Here is a 19,260-nt window from a genome sequence, read left to right on the forward strand (position 1 = left end):
TGGAGCTAGAGAAGATCTTGGAGATAATTTATATAACCCCTTTACTGTTTTTTTTTTCCAATTATTATTTTATTTGTTGGAGAACCAAAAAATCTCCATCTCTTTCATACGTTATAAAATTAAATCATTTTTTTCAATAAAAACAAAATGAATAAATAGCTAATATATAGTATAATAGAGAAAGCTTTATTAGCACGTAACATGATAAAGAGCAGTTTTTCTTTTTTTCTTTTTCTTTTTTTTCATTCCCTCCCCTGTGGCCCCTCAGGGCAGTTTTTCAGTTGCTACTATGGATAAGACGCTGTATGTAAGAAATTTCAGAAAAATTGGAGAACTGTCAGCATAAACAATCACAAAACATTTTGTTGATAAGAATAATTTTTAACAGCAAAAATTGATTATTCTGTACTTAGAAACTAAAAGTAGTATGATTAATCAAAAATTTTTGGATACTATGATATATCTCCCCAGATAGATTTGTCTGTAAATTCAATGTAATTCTTTTTTTTTTTTTTTAAGATTTTATTTATTTGATAGAGAGCGACACAGCAGGGGGAGAGGCAGAGGGAGAGGGAGAAGCAGGCTTCCTGCGGAGCAGGGAGCCCGATGTGGGGCTCGATCCCAGGACCCTGGGATCATGACCTGAGCCGAAGGCAGACGCTTAACGACTGAGCCACCCAGGCGCCCAATTCAATGTAATTCTAACAATAATTTTTTTATTCAAGTGTAACTACCATACAGCGTTATATTACTTTTAGGTGTACAATATAATGATGGATCTATGCATTTCTCAGTGCTCATGATGATAAATCTACTCTTAATCCCCTTTGTCTATTTCACCCATCCCCCCCCCCCACCTCCCCTCTGGCAACCACATTAGTCCTCTGTATTTTTTTTTTTAAGATTTTTATTTATTTATTTGAGAGAGAGAGAGCGAGCATGAGCAGGGGGAGCAGCAGAGGCAGAGGGAGAGGCAGACTCCCCGCCGAGCAGGGAGCCCAATGAGGGGCTCGATGCGGGGCTCGATCCCAGGACCCCGGGACCATGACCTGAGCCGAAGGCAGACACCTAATGACTGAGCCACCCAGGCGCCCCTGTCCTCTGTATTTAGGAGTTTGTTTTGATCTCTTTTTTTCCTTTTTTTGTTTTGTTTCTTAAATTCCACATATGAGTGAAGTCATATGGTATTTGTCTTTCTCTGATTGACTTATTTCACGTAGCATTATATCCTTTAGATCCATCCATGTTGTTGCAAATGGCAAGATTTCATTCTTTTTTATGGCTGAGTAATATTTCAGTGTGTGTGTATACTGCATCTTTTTATCTATTCATCTATAGATGGATACTTGGGCTGCTTCCAATAAACATAGGAATGCATATATCTTTCTGAATTTTTGAATTAGTGTTTTCATTTTCTTTGGGTATATACCCAGTGGCAGAATTACTGGATCACATGGTAACATGTTTACTTTTTCAGAAAGATTTTATTTTAAAATAATTGTAGATTCACAGAAAAGTTGCAAAAATAATAATTCACTTAGCTTTCCCTAATTTATTTTCGAGAAAGAAAACTGAGGCCCAGAACAGTCGAGAAAGAAAACTGAGGCCCAGAACAGTCAAGTCACTTGCCTAAGGTCATAGAACAAGCTAATGGTCAAGTTGAGGCTAGAATCCAGGAGGCCTTGCTCCCTGTCCATGTATTTACAGTGACTTCCTTGGTCTTCAAAAAAAGTTCAAGGGATTTATATACTTGTCACGAGTTTAGACTTTCTTCCCCTTTGCACTACTGGGCTGAAATAGAATGTTACACAGCAGGAGCTAGAGCAATTCACAGATAAGTGATTCTGTAATCTGTGTGCGCTTCCAAAAGAAAATATTTATTTCCTCAGCCTACATACCCCTTCCCCAGGAGTTTCATTTATGTCATTTATGTTTCCAAAAGTCATTGTGAACTTTTTTTTGCTCTGCTTCCTGCTCTTGGCCTTTGCCGTCTCATGTAAGCAAGTTCAACCTCACAGAGAAATAAGGATCTGTTATACATGGAGAAGGCGCATCGTGGGGGCTGGTGCAGCCTGGAAAGTAACCTGCCCTATCATGTTAAATAGCAGCTAATCTACCCACACACCAAAAGACAGTGCTCCAACTTGGTACATGCCGTTCTGTGGAAAGCTAGTAATAGTCAGGTGGCTTTTTGCCAAGGATCTTTAGAATGGACTTTGGGCTGCACTGGGCAGTTACCACCCCTGTTATTTGGAAACTTGGCTTGAAAGAGGTTGGGAGCAAACGCAAGGCCCTGGCTGCCTTGTAAAGCCAGCTTTTCATCTCCCGATCTCCTGCCAGGCCCCGCTGCCATGAAGGGCAGGAAGCCACCTGTCTCGGCACACGGCGCTCTAGAAAGCCTGCACGGAGGCTTGAGGCAGGGAGAAGCCCACCTCCAAGGCCCTGGGGAAATGGAAGGAGGCTGCCTGCAGGGGAGCCATGGCCTGGAGCTGCATAAGGAGAGTCTAGGTCCTAACTGAGGGCCAGAAGGAAGCAGATCCTTCTAGGGCACCTTTCTTGACAGGTTTCAGAACTTCTTTCTGAGGCTGCCCCTCTCAGAGTTACGGCAGTGGGCCTCCCTGTCCAGATTCTCTCTAGTCAAGCTGAGTATATGCTCAATATAAACAGTCTTGTACTGCCCACCTGCACAACTCAAGTCGATGAGAAGGTGTGTTGCTGGCACTCCACTCCAAAGTCAGGAACTTCTGTGTCCAGAGCTGGAGCCTAGGGTCTTCCCATATAGAAATCAAATGAAGACAGTGTACCTCAGGAGCTCAGGGGAGCAGATCTCTTACAGGTGGGGAACAGTTTTCGTTCGAAGTCTTCTTTCTCTCTGATCCCTTCCAGGCTGTGGGATTGTGGAGAAGCCCAACTTGCTGCCAAACCTCTTCAAGCCTCAGATGACCCAGGCAGAGTCGTGACAGTAGTAACTGGGGTGAGAGCAGAGGGGTTCCTCTAGCTGTAGAAAGGTTGGGTATGCAGGGGCCACATAGGGGGCATGGTGTGAATCACTACAGTTAGCGATTCAACTGGAACTCCACTTGAGGCTTTCTCTACCTTCAACTGCTAGCTTCCTACTTTCTCTCGCCCCTCTTTTCTCTGTTTCCCCTACTTCTTCAAAGTGCCAGAGTATGTCCCCAGTGCCTAGGGGTCTTGATATAAGCTGGAGGGAAATAAGTGGTCATGAGGAAAAACAGCCTGAGGACTCCTCCTCTGTCTATTTCTAGGTAGAGTTTCTAGACCCGGGTCTGGTCCTGTCTCTGGTGTCAGTGTTTTCCCCACGCTTAGGCCCTTTCTGTCCTTATTTGTCCCATATCCTCTCTCCACTTTCCCCAAAATTCACACAGACACAGGGAAACTAAATGCTAAATGCTTCCCATTTAAACCCAGGGAAGGAGGATGTCCATTTAGTGTTTACTACATGCCGGGCACCATTCTCTGCATTTTACACATATTTCAATCTCAACCATATTATAGCTCTAGGAAGTTGGTGTCTTGTCCCCAGTTTTCACAGGACCGCTGTGCATCGAATAGCCTCAGGGCGTGTACCTGGTAGCCCAGCAGCTCCATGGCCCATTCTTCAGTTAGTAAGCAAGGCCTTGGCACATTCTTTAGAATTTAAAGTCAGTCATTCTTTCAAATGCAAATGATGCCTCTTAGTGAATCACTCTACATTGTATTAAGGACTGACCAATGAGAAAAGAAGGAGCTCTAGTAAAATGCCATCTCTTTTCATAGTGGCTTTCACCAAGGTGGTGAAAGGAAGAGGTGGCATTGTCTCATTGATGTATCTACACTGAAAGGCGGCATTGACCTCATTTTTCCTTGTGAAACAGGTGCAAATTGCCATGTAGAATGTAATAGGAACCAGACTGTCCTTAGCCCTGTACACTGTCCTATCAGGCTTGTGCGGAGTCTGGTATGGGACCCCACGAGTTCAGAGGAAACCAGAAAAATGAGGCTTATGAGAAAAAGGCAATGGAATTGGATTTTTTAATTTGGGGAAGAACAGACTCAGAGGTGACCTAACAGTAGATTTGGTATGTCTCAGTTTGTGACAGATGGTGATTAGTTGTGCTCTGTTTCTGCTGACAATTAGAATAGATTGATCCTAGTTGAAATCTAAGCATTAGGCCTCACTCGTTTAAAACTATTTATTGAACACATACTATGTTGCAGATGCTACTGGAGGTGGTTGGAATATATATCAATGAGCAGAACAGACTAGCATTCCTATCCTCGTGGAATTTGTATTCTGGCATGAGGAAACAGACAAAGAACAGTAAATATTATAAATAAATAAAATATGTACAATATTGGAAAGTAATAAGCCCTCTTGGGGAAAAAAAGAAAAAGATAGAGCAGGGTAAGGGGGTCAAAAAGTGTAAGAGTAGAGGGAAGGTTGCAGTATTAAAAAGTGGTCGGGGGGGTGCCTGGGTGGCTCAGTCAGTTAAGCGCTTGCCTTTGGCTCAGGTCGTGATCCCAGGGTCCTGGGATCGAGCCCTGCATCTACCTCTCTGCTCAGTGGGGAGTCTGCTTCTCCCTCTGCCCCTCCCTTACCACCCTGCTTGTGCTCTCTCTCTCTCTCAAATAAATAAAATCTTAAAAAAAAAAAGTGGTCAGGGAAGGCCATTTTTAGAAAGTGATTTTAAAAACACATATATATTTATTATCTTACCATTTATGTGTGAGCAGGACTTCACTGAGTTCTATGCTCAGAGTTTCACTAGGCTACAACCAAGATATTGGCCAGGCCAAGTTCTCATCTGAAGGCTCGACTAGGGAAAAATCAGCTTCTGAACTCATGTGGATTGTTGGCAGAATTTATTTCCTTGTGGTGCTAGGACAAAGGGTCCTGGCTTCTTGCTAGGTATTAGCTAGAGGCTGCCCACAGTTCCTTGAAGCCACCTCTGTTCTTCGCCATGTGAGCTTGCCCCATATGGTCACTTATCTCATCAAATCAGCAGGCTCTAGAGCAATTCTGCTAGCAAAACAGAGTCTTAAAACTTAACATAGTCACAGGAGTGACATTCTGTCACCTTTGCCATGTTCTTTTTATTTATTTATTTGTTTGTTTGTTTATTTATTTGACAGAGAGAGTGAGCATAAGCAGGGGGAGCAGCAGGAAGAGGGTGAGGGAGAAGCAGACTCCCCACTGAGCAGGGAACCCGATGTGGGGCTCGATCCCAGGACCCTGAGATCATGACCTGAGCTGAAGGCAGACGCTTAACCGACTGAGCACCCAGGCGCCCCGCCTTTGCTATGTTCTATTGATTAGAAGCAAGTTACGCATCCTGCCCGTACTTGAGAGGAAGGGATTATACAAAGGCATGAACACCAGGAGACAAGGATCATGGGGAACCATGTTAGAGTCTGTCCAATCTTCCCACTTATTTTGCAGAGAGGAAATCGAAAGGGAAGTAAACATGTTAGTGGGTTTTACCCTCACAACACTTATAGTCCCCAAGGCTGACCTGAGGCAATGAAGGCATCCCAGATTGGTGGTCTCTGTGCTGAGCTCCTTGCTTACCCTTTGCACTTGGCTGTTTGCATTGCCACTTTCTTTATCATTTCTATTTTCCTTTGATCTTTTTGTTTAATCAGTTGTATTAGGTGTATAGTTTGGTGAATTTGAACAAATGTATATAACCATACCACAACCATGACACAATCAAGATGTAAAACATTTCCATCACCCAGAAAATTTGCTTTTATGTCACACTGGTGCCAATTCTCTCACACCATTAGCTGCAGGAAACCACGGATTTGTTTTCTGTCTATAGCTTACTTTTGCTATTTTAGAATTTGATATAAATGGAATAATACAGTGTATGTTCTGGTATTGGACTTCTTTCGCTTACCATGATTTTGAGGTTTATCCATGTTGTTATGTCAGTATTCATCACTTTTTATTGCTGAGTAGTATTCCATCATATGAATATAATGCAATTTGTTTTTCCATTTACCTGTTGATGAACGCATGGGTTGTGTCCAGTGATTTGCTATTATAAACTAAGCCGCTATGAATTTTCATGTCCAAGTCTTTGTTTTATCTCTCCTGGGTAAATACCCCATAGTGGAATTGTTAGGTCACGCAAGAAGCATCTATTTCAACTTCTAGGATACTGCCAAACTGTTTTCCAAAGTAGCTATGCCATTGGAAATGATTTTTAAGCAATGACTTGAAGGAAATGAGGAAGTTAGCCAAACAGGTAACGGGGAAGAACACTCCAGGCACACAAAGTGCTGGAAAACCATTGTGGCCAAAGCAACACGAGAAAGGGTGAGAATGTTTGGAGGTAAGGCCTCAGAGGTAAAGGGGCTGGTATAGATCAGAATGGCTCTTGTAGATCATCTTAGAGACTTTAGTTTTTACTCCAAGTGGCAAGGGAAGCCATTAAAGGATTTTAAGCAGGGGAATAATTTGATGAATGACAGTCCTATCTGACTTTTGAAAAGATCGTTGTGGCTATGGTAATGAGAATAGGCTGTGGAAGGAGCAGAATACAGGCCAGCACAGGTGATTAGGAAGCCATTGCGGTAATTAACATAGGAGCTGGTGGTGATCAGACTAAGATAATAGCAGTTGTGGGGATAAGCGGTGAAGGGAACACCAACGAAATTGCTGATGGATTGGCTGTGAAAGGAGCCAATGAGAGAAGGAAAGGAATCAAGGAAGACCCCAGGGCTTTGGCTTAAGTAGATGGAAGGGTGGAGCTGCTATAATTGAGAGAGGGAAGGCTCTGTATAGAATAGGTTTAAGGGTGGAGAGTGGGAGTTAATTTGGGACATTTTGTGTTTGAGATAGTTGTTGAACATTGCCAGTGGCAATATCAAGTAAGCAGTTGGAAAAGGGTTGTGCTGGAGATATAAATATTGAAGGTATCAGCAGAGTTGGTATTTAAAGCCATGAGCCTGGATGAGATCTCCAAGGGAGTTTGACCTACCAAGGGGGAGGACAAACAGACCAAAGGCTAAGCCGTGGGTCATTCTAATGTTAACAGTTGGGCGAAAGGTGGGAGAACCAGCAAAGGAGAGAGAGGATGCAACCAGTGAAGCGAGAGGAAAACCAAGAGTCTGGAGCTGTGGAGGCCAAGTGAAGGAAGTGTGTAATGGGGGCGGGGGGAGGGATCAACCTTTTGAAATGCCAATGGTAGTCAAGTAATATGATGAGTAAGAATTGACGTTTGGATTTAACAACAGAAATGCCCTTAGAGATCTTGATTAGAGTCATCATTTTGGTGGACTAGTGGAGGCAAAAGCCTGATTGCATTAGTTTAACAACAAGGAGGAGGAATCGAGGCAGTGAGTGTGACCCAGTATGTTGAGGAGTTTTGTTGCAAAGGAGAGCAAAGAAACGGGACAGTAACTAGTAACAGTATGGGGGTCCATAGAAGATTTTTCTAAAAGATAGAGGGATAACAGCACATTTGTATACCAACAGAATTTTCCAGTAGAAACTGAAATATTGGTAGAGGAGAGAAGGGAGACTTTCTGGATGTTGTTTTTGAGCAGTAGGGAGAATGAGACCTAGTGCGTAGGTAGGAGGTTTGGCTTTAGACAGGAGCATGGACAGTCGATCCGAGGTCACAAGTGGAAAGAGTGTGTGAGCACAGATGCTGGTGGATGGATTGATGTGGTGGTAGGAGACTGTCAGTTTTCTTCCAGTTGTTTCAATATTCTTAATGAAGCAGGAAGCAAGCTTTATTCTCACACTGTGTATTTGCAAACGTGTTCTTGGAGTGAGTCACTCCCTTTCGTGTGTGCTCATTCCTGCCGACACATCCTTGTTCACACCTGGACCACCTGTATCTTTTTTCTCTGCCTATCCAAACCCTGCTTGGGTTTCAGAGTCCAACTCAGATTACATCTGCTCGGGTGGGCCTTTCCTCATCCTTATTGCCTGAAATCATCTTTCACTCTCTCTGCTCTTCCTGAAATTACAGTTCAGATGCATTATTTGGCACCTGTTATTTAATCCCCAGCTGGTGATCATCTTTCCATGTATGCATTTCTTATCTCCTTCTAGATTAGAAACACTCTGTGGGTTGGATTGATCTCAAACTTCCTCTGTAACTTCAACATAATCTTCAACAGTGCTGAGCCCAATCATAGAAACTTAGTAAGTTTGTTGATCAATTGCAAACACCCAGAAGTTGCGGGTGAGGCCCGTCTGTACAGAAAAGGTGGAAGGGGGACCACCTTTGCTATTTCCTCCCCCTGAGAGGTCCAGAGGCTGGTGTTCCAGGTGAACGTCCTAGAACTGAGCAGTCTCTCCGAGGGTTGGCAGAAGTGGAAAGCCAGCGAACTGAAAAAGTGTAAGACAAGGAAATTCTTGACAGTGAGAATTGTTTGAGTGGGTTGTATTTCTGTTTTGAACAACATCTTTTCATTTGATGAATATATAATCATCCTCTGTGTATGGACACTGTGCTAGTGATGAGGACACAATTGTGAGGAGACAGAGGGGGCCCTGCCTTCCTGATATTTGCTGTTTACTGTCTGAACGTAGTTTGGGTAGTACTGTGATCTGGCTTTTTTTTTTTTTTTTAAGGTTTTATTTATTCATTTGAGAGAGAGATAGTGAGAGAGAGCACAAGGGGGGACAGAGAGGGGAGGGTAGAGGGGGGGGAGAATCAGGCTCCCCACTGAGCAGGGAGCCCAACTCAGGGCTAGATTCCAGGAGCCTTGGATCATGACCCGAGCCAAAAGTAAACACTTAACCAACTGAGCCACCCAGGCGCCCCTGTGATCTGATTTTTGTTCAGTTACTCTTATCAACCCCCCTAGATAGTTTTGCTCCACTTGTAGTTAGCTGGAGTCACTTCTGTATTTTGTTGGTTGATGAATGCCATAACCCATAAAAACTCTGAAAGGTGCTCTTATGCCGCAGAACTAACTGTGATGCAGGTCAGAACATGTCTTCATGCAATGTACTTGAAACCAGTACATCTTTTACCTAACATCTTACAGAGCAGCACTGTCCAACAGAAATGTAATAGGAGGGATGCCTGGGTGGCTTAGTCAGTTAAGTGTCTGCCTTTGGCTGAGGTCCTGGGATCGAGCCCTGCATTGGGCTCCTTGCTCAGCGGGAAGCCTCCTGCTCCCCCTGCTTGTGCTCTCTCTCTCCCTCTCTCTGACAAATAAATAAAATCTTAAAAAAAAAAAAAGAAATGTAATAGGAGCCATAAACGTACTTTATAGTTTTCTAGTGGCCACATTACAAAAAAAAGTAAAAAGAAATGCATGACATGAATATTAATGATATATTTAAAATATTATCATTTCAACATGAAGTCAATATTTAAAAATTATTGAGATTTTATATATGCTTTCGTTGTGGCTAGTTTTTGCAACCCAGTGTGTATTACGCCTTTGAAATCCTTACAGCACATCTCAGTTTGGACTAGTCACATCTTAAGGGTACAGTAGCTCCATGTGGCTCATGGTTGCCATCCTGCACCACACAGCTTGGGGTCTACAGTCTAAGCACTATCCCTGGTCCCAAGCAGAGGTATAATTTCAGAAGAGTTGCCTGATCAGAGCACCTGGCTTCAGGACACAGCGAGGTTTCGGAGGAGTGACTGCCTGGTGTTAGAATTTCGATTCCAGTTTGTATGCAAGCTTCAGGGTGAGAAATGGACTCCATCCCGCACTTTGCAGAACACCAATGAGTGGCTTTATCCTTTTTGGAGAATACATCAAAGCAAGTGTCAATCCAGAATTGAGAGCTGAATTTGGACATGAATGTCAGATCATGTTAGAAGCCATGGATAACTTTAAAATACTTAGTAAGCCATTGGTGTCCTGTGCACCAATGTATCTATAGAAAAATTAGTATAGTTTTTAAACTTTTTACTCTAGGGTAAATTTTTACTTATCCCAATTCTGTACCTGCTGCCTAAAGAGAAGTCAAAGAATGCACAGGATGGCTCCCCTGGACTCCTGTTCCTGAATAGCTGAGGGAAACAGATCATTTTGAATAATCCTTTCAGTCGCTTTGGTGGGGCTGCGTTCCTGTCTCTACACAAGGTGTCCTGGGGATCGCAGGGGCTCTAGCCTCACCCCTGGCTTTCACAAGAGGACTGCACTTTGCTAAATTAAGCCCAGCCAGGCCTATTTGTGAACAGAGAGGCTCCAGCCAAGTGAGAGAGATTCGTCCTGCTAAGGAATGTGCTGGGAGGGGGAGATAATCACTGAGATCATTGGTATTTGTGAATGTTTTCTCACTTGCCAGCTCAGTTGGGTCAGATCAACTGAGGCTTCTGGGACTCCACCAAGATTTTTAAAGGGTGGCTGAGAAGGGTTTAAGTTACAGATCAGTGTGAACACCAAGGCAGTGTGTATATTGGGACCTCTGAGCTCAGAGTCTAAATAAAACAAGCCCGAGACACCTCTCCTATTTTCCCCCATATTTTTATTTATTTATTTTTTTAAAGATTTTATTTATTTATTTGAGAGAGAGAATGAGAGGGAAGAGGGTCAGAGGGAGAAGCAGACTCCCTGCTGAGCAGGGAGCCCGATGTGGGACTCGATCCCGGGACTCCAGGATCATGACCTGAGCCGAAGGCAGTCGCTTAACCAACTGAGCCACCCAGGCGCCCCCCCCATATTTTTAAATAGACTTTTGTCTTTTAGTGCAGTTTTAGGTGCACAGCAAAAATGAGCAGAAGGTACAGTGGTTTCTCATATACTCCCCCTTCACCTCCACAGGCTCCCCCACCATCAAAATCCAAAGACACTTTTTTTTATTTTTTTATTTTTTATTTTTTTTAAAGATTTTATTTATTTATTTCACAGAGAGAGAGGGAACACAAGCAGGAGGAGCGGGAGAGGGAGAAGCAGGCTTCCCGCTGAGCGGGGAGCCCGATGCGGGGCTCGATCCCAGGACGCTGGGATCATGTCCTGAGCCAAAGGCAGACGCTTAATGCCTGAGCCACCCAGGCGCCCCGACACTTTTTTTTTTTTAAGTAGTCTCCATTCTCAGCAGGGAGCCCAATGCAGGGTTGAACTCACCACCCTGAGATCAAGACCTGAGCTGAGATCAAGAGTCAGATGCTTAACCAACTAAGCCACCCAGGCGCCCCAAGACACCTCATTTTCATCTGTCTTTTCTTGGGTTCCTAAACTCAGGGTTAGCCAGAAAGAGCTCTCTCTCCTTCCCAATTCATGCATCTTACTCCCTTCGGGAAACTAATGTTTATCGAACACCCACCATATGTCAAGTATTTTCACTTACATCTTTTCCTTTAATTTCTCAATATCCCTGAAAGGTAGTGCTGTTAGCACCCGAAGCAACTAAAACTTAGCTTACGTGTTTTACCTCTAGAATGCAGAGGATGAACTATGTGAAACTACGTGAAACTGTAAAAAATGGTTGAATATTTGCACTTCCATGTGATTCAACCTAATAGAATGTGAGAGAGTTTGTATTTGAACCCAGGACAGTTTAGTTCTAAATTCTACACTGTGGTGTCTAAATGGGTGTCTCTTGATCGGACGGGAGCCTCCAGATGTAGGGCAATGATTGGGTGGAAGCCGGTGGCACAGACGGGGAAAGGATTCAGCTGAGGCAGAACAGAGGAGATAGAAGTTTATTGACTCCACCGCAAGGGAGCCATGGGCAGGACAGCAGAGGAGAGACTCTCTGCAAGAAGGCAGTGGTCGGGGCTGTTTTTAAAGGGGGAAGGTAAGGAGGCATGGCAACCTATGGAATCTTCCCTTTTTTGGGAACTGTGCTTGGCTGTACGTAGCTCACGGTCAGTGAGGGCCTCTGGCTCTGTTGAGGTAGGTCGTCTGAGGGGCCTGTCTATATTTGGCCAGGGGGTCGCTGCGGGCCCTTTCTACATTCCATCACTTGAGCCTATTGCCTACCAGCGGCCTCGACATACTCTGCCCTGAGTACCACCTCCTTTATTTTCCCTTGGCAGCTCTGTAGTTTCTGATTTATAGGCCTCCTCCCTGAAAGATTAGAATGAGGGATCTGAGAGGAAGGGCAACCCAAGTTATGACGTACATGAGTTGAGTCTAGGAGTAATTTCTTTGGAGGCTAAAGCTAGGGGTTAACAGGAATTGTGTATCTGCTGCCATTTATACCTCCCACCTGCGTGCATTCCCGTTCAGCTATCTGATGCTAGGTCTCCTCTGTGTTTAGTTTTTTTTCTTAAGAAAAATTTTACTAATGTGTTCTTATTTCAGCAAAGTTATTGCAGACAGACACACTATTACAGGCTCTAAAGTAACAAACGAATTTTATACGCTTAAAATATTACACAGACCAATGGGATTTACTGAATAAGCTAAATCTGAAAGATTAAATCCAGTATTAGCACCTACAGTATCTCTGAAAGTAAAACTTTTAACGGTTTCATTCTTTCCTAATATATTTCTGAACTTTCTCCCCAAAACCGTGCTCTCAAACCCCAAAGATGAAGGAAGGGCATAAGAAACCCGGATACTAAGAACATACAGCCAAAAGAACTAGAAACACTGACTCAGACTGGAAAGTTTTAGTTGGAAATCCCTGAACTTACTGTACTTGAACCAATCATAAGATTTCTGTGCACTGAATACTGTATATGAGCAAAGTCTATGAATCATAAGATTTGAACTGCCAGTAGGGACAGTTAAAAATTAGCAATCTACAGTATTATTCCTATCAATTTTTTTTCTCATAAGTTATATTTATAACAAAACTATAATTAAAATATGTATTATACTTGCTTATTACACATTCAGGGACACAGCAGGGACATTTATGTTTGATGGTTTAGCATCCACTTTATTGTGCTTACTTATTTTTGTAAGGAACACGCAACACATACTACATCTTCCCAACATTCGCGGTAATGCAATAATAACAAGATTCTCCAAAGAAAAATAACTGGAAATTGCATTGAATACTGCTTTAATTAGGAATAATTGCTATCATAAAACAAATAACACTGTACATTATTTTTCCAATGAGTTTCAGTTTGAGAAACTGAACAGAAACAGATCTTTAAGATTTTAGTCATGGCAAAACTGGTAGTTCCTTGAAATCTGGGAGATGCATTAGCAAAACCACAGACACAGGCTACCTTTCACCAAAATCCTGGAGGAAAGCATTTTATGAATTTCGGGGAAATAAGACTGAACACTGGCTGAGATGTGACGTGGAAGTCGAGAGCCACCTGGGAAGCTGGCCCAAGGAATGAAGAGAACCACTGATCCTGGTGGCAGATAAGAAAGAAACTTCATGTTGGGCTAATCAACGGCCTATTTTATTAATGGCTTTGAATAAAAAAAGTGAAATGCGTCATTGTGTTTTCTAAGAAACGAATCAAAAGATTACAGAGTCCTACACAATTTGCAGACACAAAGTGGATGCTGAGCGATTAGAGGTCACTCCAGGTGTGGAATTTTAGAAAGTTAGTCCCTGGAGTAAATGGCACCATGGCTCTGGCAGCAGATACAAAGGAATGATGCTCTGGAGAGGACACTCTGCGATCGGCCAGTGGATAGATGAGGGTCCCAGCTGGAGGTGGGATCTTTAATTCTATGGTTTATCTTCCACTGCTCATGCCTCTGTCTTCATAAATGGTGATTTCAATAACTCGAAGTCCTCTCTCAATGGGATCTGTCAGGAGGAGGCCTTGGGGAGCATGTATCTTCTCATTCTGCTCTTGAATGTATTTGGACACATTCTTTAGAACCTTCTCATAATGAGTTTCCATGCATAAGAAGACGGTGTATGCTGTTAAACAAGCCAAACAGGCTTCAAGATGGGATTGGCCCCCAAGCTTCTCTGCTTCTGCATAAAGGTTATTTAGAGTTCGAACTGTTTCTTCAAACTGCTGTCTATCAATCCGGTTCTCCAGCTCCGCGGGGAACTTGGTCTGGAACTGGCACCGTGTGCCACTGCTGTAGTCTCGCTGAATGAATACCTTCCCGGACACCGGCGCTTGCTGCAGCCTCATGGCGAGGACAGGACTCACGCGCCGCCTCCTCTGCCCTCCAGCTGCAGTCGTACCACCCACGGCGTCACTTAATATGCTTTTCTTTTTTTTTTAAAGATTTCATTTTTAAGTAAGCTCTATACCAACATGGGGATCAAACTCACAACCCTGAGATCAAGTGTTGCACGCTCCACCGACTGAGCCAGCCCCGTGCCCGTAGGTCTCCTCTGCTTATCACACTTTATTATAATCTGGTTAATTGCCCTTATAGGCTGCAAATTCCCTGAGGACCATGGTTGTGACTACCTTGCTCTTTCTAGTACCTATTAGAGTACTAGAATTGGCTGAAAATACAAATCTCACAAGTCAGCTACCCTGTCGTCTTCCCAATGAGCACCCTTTCTGTCTCTGTCTCTCTTTCACACACACATACACGAACGCTGGCTGCATCTGGCCAAATACCCGATCACCTGAGAACCCATCCACGGCCTCAGTGTGGATTCAGTCTGTGTTTGTCTAACCAAGGTAAACTGGGCTAGGAAGGAAATGGTATTGTTTTCAGGCCTCTGGTAAGGACTGACACGGGTAGGGCTTGAAAGAGTGACCTGAATGGAGGAGTTTTGTTATTTGGTTGTGGATCCTTGTATTTTGTATTGTATAAGCTGAAACTTTTTTTTTTTAAAGATTGTATTTATTTATTCATGACAGACAGAGAGAGAGAGAGAGAAGCAGAGGGAGAAGCAGGCCCCCAAGGAGCAGGGAGCCCGATGCGGGACTTGATCCCAGGACCCTGGGATCATGACCTGAGCCGAAGGCAGACGCTTAACCATCTGAGCCACCCAGGCGCCCTAAGCTGAAACTTTTCCGCATGGTTTTTTCCATCTCTCTGGGGGACTGGACACTAAGGCGGTCTCTGACAGAAGAGTGCCTTTGGCTTGTAATCTTCTGGTTATTGAAGTTGAAGACACTGCCTTATTGTCCTTTCCCTGACAATGAAGGACACTTGTCACATGTTGGGGCAACCTGTGTGTCTAATCTAGGGCTTCACTGTGCTAGTGGATGACAGTAGAAAGACAGGGACTGAATAAAGTCTTTCCTCTACCCTATGGTCCAAGGACTTGACGTTTTGCATTTGAACACATTCTGGCTAGGTGTCTCACATCAACTGAGATGAGCAATGGGGTTTGATTATAATTCTTATGGGGCAGGAGGGAGAGGCTCTGATTTAAATTAATTGTATAAAAACCAGAAAGCTTTGGGGATGACTTGTCCAAGGTCACACAGTTAGTTAATGACAGAACCAAATATTTAGACTCACTAGAGTTCTATTTTTCCTTTAAAACTGGGTGAATGGAGGGTGCCTGGGTAGCTCAGTCATGATCTCAGGGTCCTGGGATCGAGTCCCATGTCAGGCTCTCTGCTCAGCGGGGAGTCTGCTTCTCCCCCTGCTCATGCTCTCTTCCTCTGTCTCAAATAAATAAAATCTTTAAAAAAATTTTTTTAAATAAATAAACAATAAAACCTGGGTGAATGGAAAGCAGCTTCATCTACAAATAATTCACTGGGAAGCTACTAAAATGCGTTTCTAGGGATTTGTAGGGACCGGTCATTTGTCCCTTGGTCAGGACACATTGAACTCCTTATGAAAATAGTCAATACTTCACACTGTTTTACAGAGCTACGGCTTTGCCCCAGGGGTATCAGAGAGGTCCGGAAAACAAATTTACTCTGTATGCAAAAAATATTTACGAACTATACTTTTCCTTGGAAGGGATACAATTCTAAAAAGAAAAGATTTTAAAATAACTCACCCACTTAGAGTTAGTTTTCACTTTGAATAATCACAAATTATAAGAGGGTCTGCTCACAGATTTTGAGACTCTTCTTCCTGCTAACCTATTTCTTCTTGAATTATTTTAGTTTACAGAATTGATTTAAAGTGAGATCTGGCCATATTTATTTTTTGTGTCAAATAAGGACTCTTCTATGGAAGGCTGTGCTCCTCTCTGGCTTATAACCTACTGTCTTGCAAAGACCTGATATCCATTTCCCTCACTCACTGATCCCAATTCACATCTTACTACACTGAGAACTTCCTGAGGTCAAGAACTTCAATGGGAAGAACTTTGGTTCCAGCAACCTTTAATCTCTAACACATACTTTGCTTGCTTATTTTATCAATGACTGTATGCTGTCAAGCTTTTTGTTCTTTTAAGTGCCTGCACTTACCCCAGAAGCAAATTATGAGAGATACAAAATAAGACATAGTTCCTCTCCTCAAGGTGCTTGAAGAGTAATTAAAACACACACACACACACACACACTTGCATGAATATGAAGTTATGAGCAGTGGATCGATTTGTAGAGCTAAAATTGAAACCTTGGAGGAGTTAGGTAATTGGTTATCACTGGCGTGATTTTTCCGGAAACAAGACAAGTTGCGACACAGAGAAAGTCTGATGAAACACAGTTAATCTATAAACTCATCATTAGCCAAGTTCTCAAGCTCAAGTTATTAACATAATGAAGGTTTATTGTATTTCCAGTCATTTAATTTTAGCTTCATCAGTGAAACTTTTTCTTCAATTAGATAGGTGAATACTCCTCTGGGGACATGTAAAAAGGCTCTCTTCCTTGCCAGCCCAGCTGCCCCTTTCTTGAGTACAGAAATTTCCTCAGATATCTTGACCAAGAGCTGACAAGACTTGGTGATAAGCAGATGGAGTTAATTTGGGATCCACTCCAGCTGTACTTAGAATTGGACAATTTACATATGAATATTTGCTAATGGATAATGAATAAATGTGATAAACCATGCAGAGATTTTTCTGCAGAAAGAGGTTACAGAAGGGTTAGACTACAGTGCTGTCAATTGGTTATGTACTCGCATTTCCATGTGGTAGATTTTCTAACACCCGTGAAAGTACTTTGATCCACTGGAATAACTGATCATAAGATTTGGATCTAATCTTGTGGAAATGAGACCGTTTTAGCAGTTCTGTGTGAGCCTCATAAACTTTATTGTCTGTTTGATTGAGTGGACCAAATGCCAAAGCCTGGAGAATTAATTCTATTTTTCATCTTTCCTACTTCTTCTTTTCTTTCCCTGCTTTTCTTTTGTCTTTTCTACTTATCTTAGAAGGATATAGCTCACCTGCAGACTGTTCAAATTGGGCATGTATTTGTGTGCAGGTGTCTGGGATAGCCTGCCTTTGGTGTAGTAATTTTCTTTCCTTTCCATGACATGACATTAGCTTAACATGTGATTGGTTGAGAAGTTCAGCAGTCCTAGTCAGAGAGGGTACATTTTTGTTTTTATAGTTAATAACAGCTAACATTGGCTGAATGCTTACTGCATGTCATGGATTGCGCAATATACGTTTTGAGCATTATTTCATTCAGTCTTCTTAACACCCTAATAAGAGAGGTGCCATTATGATCCTCCTTTGATAGAGGAGGAGGTTGACGCTTTTAGAGAGGGCAGGTGGCTTGCCAACTCCTCTTCTCACCTTCAGGGCCTATGTTCTTGACCGCTATACTTAACTGCCTAATGTAGTACCTTCCCTAATTCTATAATTTACCACATTCTACTAAATCAAGCAAAAATTGGCAGTGCTTCCTGGGCTGGTCTCTGGCTGAAATGCTGGAGCACAAATGGAATGCTGCATTCAATTATTGTTTTTATCTTAGAGGAAGTCTTCGAGTTTCAATTTCCTTACCTTTAAAATGAGGGACCTGGAAACTTTTGCCAAGTTAATTCAAGTACTGACTTCATTTTCTTATCTAGGAGAGAGCCCACAGAATTTGCATCCTCCATTTTTTTCTTTTTTCTTTTTCTCTCTTTTAATTCCAGTGTGGTTAACGTTCCATTTTTATTTCCTTTAGATTTAAATATTTTTCCTGGTGGGGCGGAGCTCTCTTGACTGGCATTCATTAGCCAGTGAACATAGGTTGTTGAGCAGCCGTGTGCAAGGCAGAGTTCTAAGTTTTCTAGGGGTATTATGTCCCTTATCCCACTGAATCTGCACAAAGCCCCCTGTGGAGTAGACATTATTATCTTCATTAAAAAAAAAAAAAAGCAACCGTAACATACCTGTGGGAAGACTGAGGTGCACATGGTAAGTCCATAACATAGTACTGATGAAATTCTTCCTGTTTCATACTGTGTATTCAGGGAAGGGACCAACTCATCTATGTGTACTCAGCTCTAAGCCTTAATAAAGCAAATCCCTGACTAGTATTTTTAGACTCCTCGTTAGGTTCCCCTACAAACCTGCTCCTCTTTTTCTGTTCCCTATTTTAGTTAATAGTATGCATTACCACCCACATGCTAGAAATCTCAGCATTGTCTTTGCTCCTCTCTCTCTCTTACAGATCAGCAAGCCCCACAGATTCCCCCTTGGAAATGCCTTTTGAGTCTTGCTCGCTGTACCTCTTTGACCCCAGACAGTCCCTGTCTCTATTCTGAGCAGTGGCCTCCTGACTCATTCATCTTTTTTACATCTACTGTGAACTCCTTCCCCAACACAGACCTGATCATGGCAATATTTTGCCTAAAGCTCCCTGATGAGTTCTTGTTCTCTACTGGCTACTATTCAGTCATCTTAGCATAGCTTTCACAAACTAGTTGTGAACATTTTCTGTGCTGATTTCCCACTCTTCACCATACACGAGGCCATTCAAGCTGTACTGGACGTTCCGTGGACAACATTTCACCAAATCTCTGTTCATACTTTACTTCTCCTGGGATGTTTTCATTTCCTTTTTGTGTTTGTCAAGTCGTAATTTGTTGCTGTTTCATCTCGACAAAAATTGTCTCCTTCATAGATTCACCATAAGAATCCCCTATCACTTTAAGCAAATGCAATTTATGAAAATTCAATTTAACGATAAAGGCAGCATATTGTTTTCAAAAACGTTTGCAACAAGATTTCTTTAAATAATTAAGTCCCCAGTTATATGTAAGATATGATTCTATATACAGTAATTTGGCTTTCAGAAGCAGACTTACATGAGTAAGAAAAAGTTATTTTAATATACACGCTATCCTCTGATGCCTTAGAGAACAAACAGACTTTGGTGGTGTTCATCATCCAGGGGCAAGAATGAATGGCTTGGGAGAACAGATAAGTAGCTTCAGGGACATCCCAAAGCTATATAGTCCATTCATCCTTGACTGGGTTACTGATCCATGTGAATCTCATTTATGTCACGGGTCATGAAGAGGTCTGGGATAAGATGAGAAGCTGTGGACCAAGGCAAGACTCAAGTAGGAACCTGGTTC

The 19,260-nt window shown here is 42.6% G+C and overlaps 2 protein-coding genes across 7 annotated transcripts in view; one reads left to right on the forward strand and one right to left on the reverse strand.

Moving 5' to 3' along the window:
• Positions 1-19,260, forward strand: part of LOC113911597 (phosphodiesterase 4D interacting protein) — a 214,979-nt gene that overhangs the window by 86,277 nt on the left and 109,442 nt on the right. The gene's annotated exons all lie outside the window — the stretch shown is intronic.
• On the reverse strand, positions 13,521-14,019 carry LOC113911638 (golgin subfamily A member 7-like). Its single transcript, XM_035727314.1, has one exon. The coding sequence runs from the start codon at positions 13,995-13,997 to the stop codon at positions 13,584-13,586; it is 414 nt and encodes a 137-aa protein (XP_035583207.1). The 5' UTR covers positions 13,998-14,019; the 3' UTR covers positions 13,521-13,583.

This window comes from Zalophus californianus, chromosome 4 (genome assembly GCF_009762305.2).
Source record: "Zalophus californianus isolate mZalCal1 chromosome 4, mZalCal1.pri.v2, whole genome shotgun sequence".
NCBI classification, from domain to species: Eukaryota; Metazoa; Chordata; class Mammalia; order Carnivora; family Otariidae; genus Zalophus; species Zalophus californianus.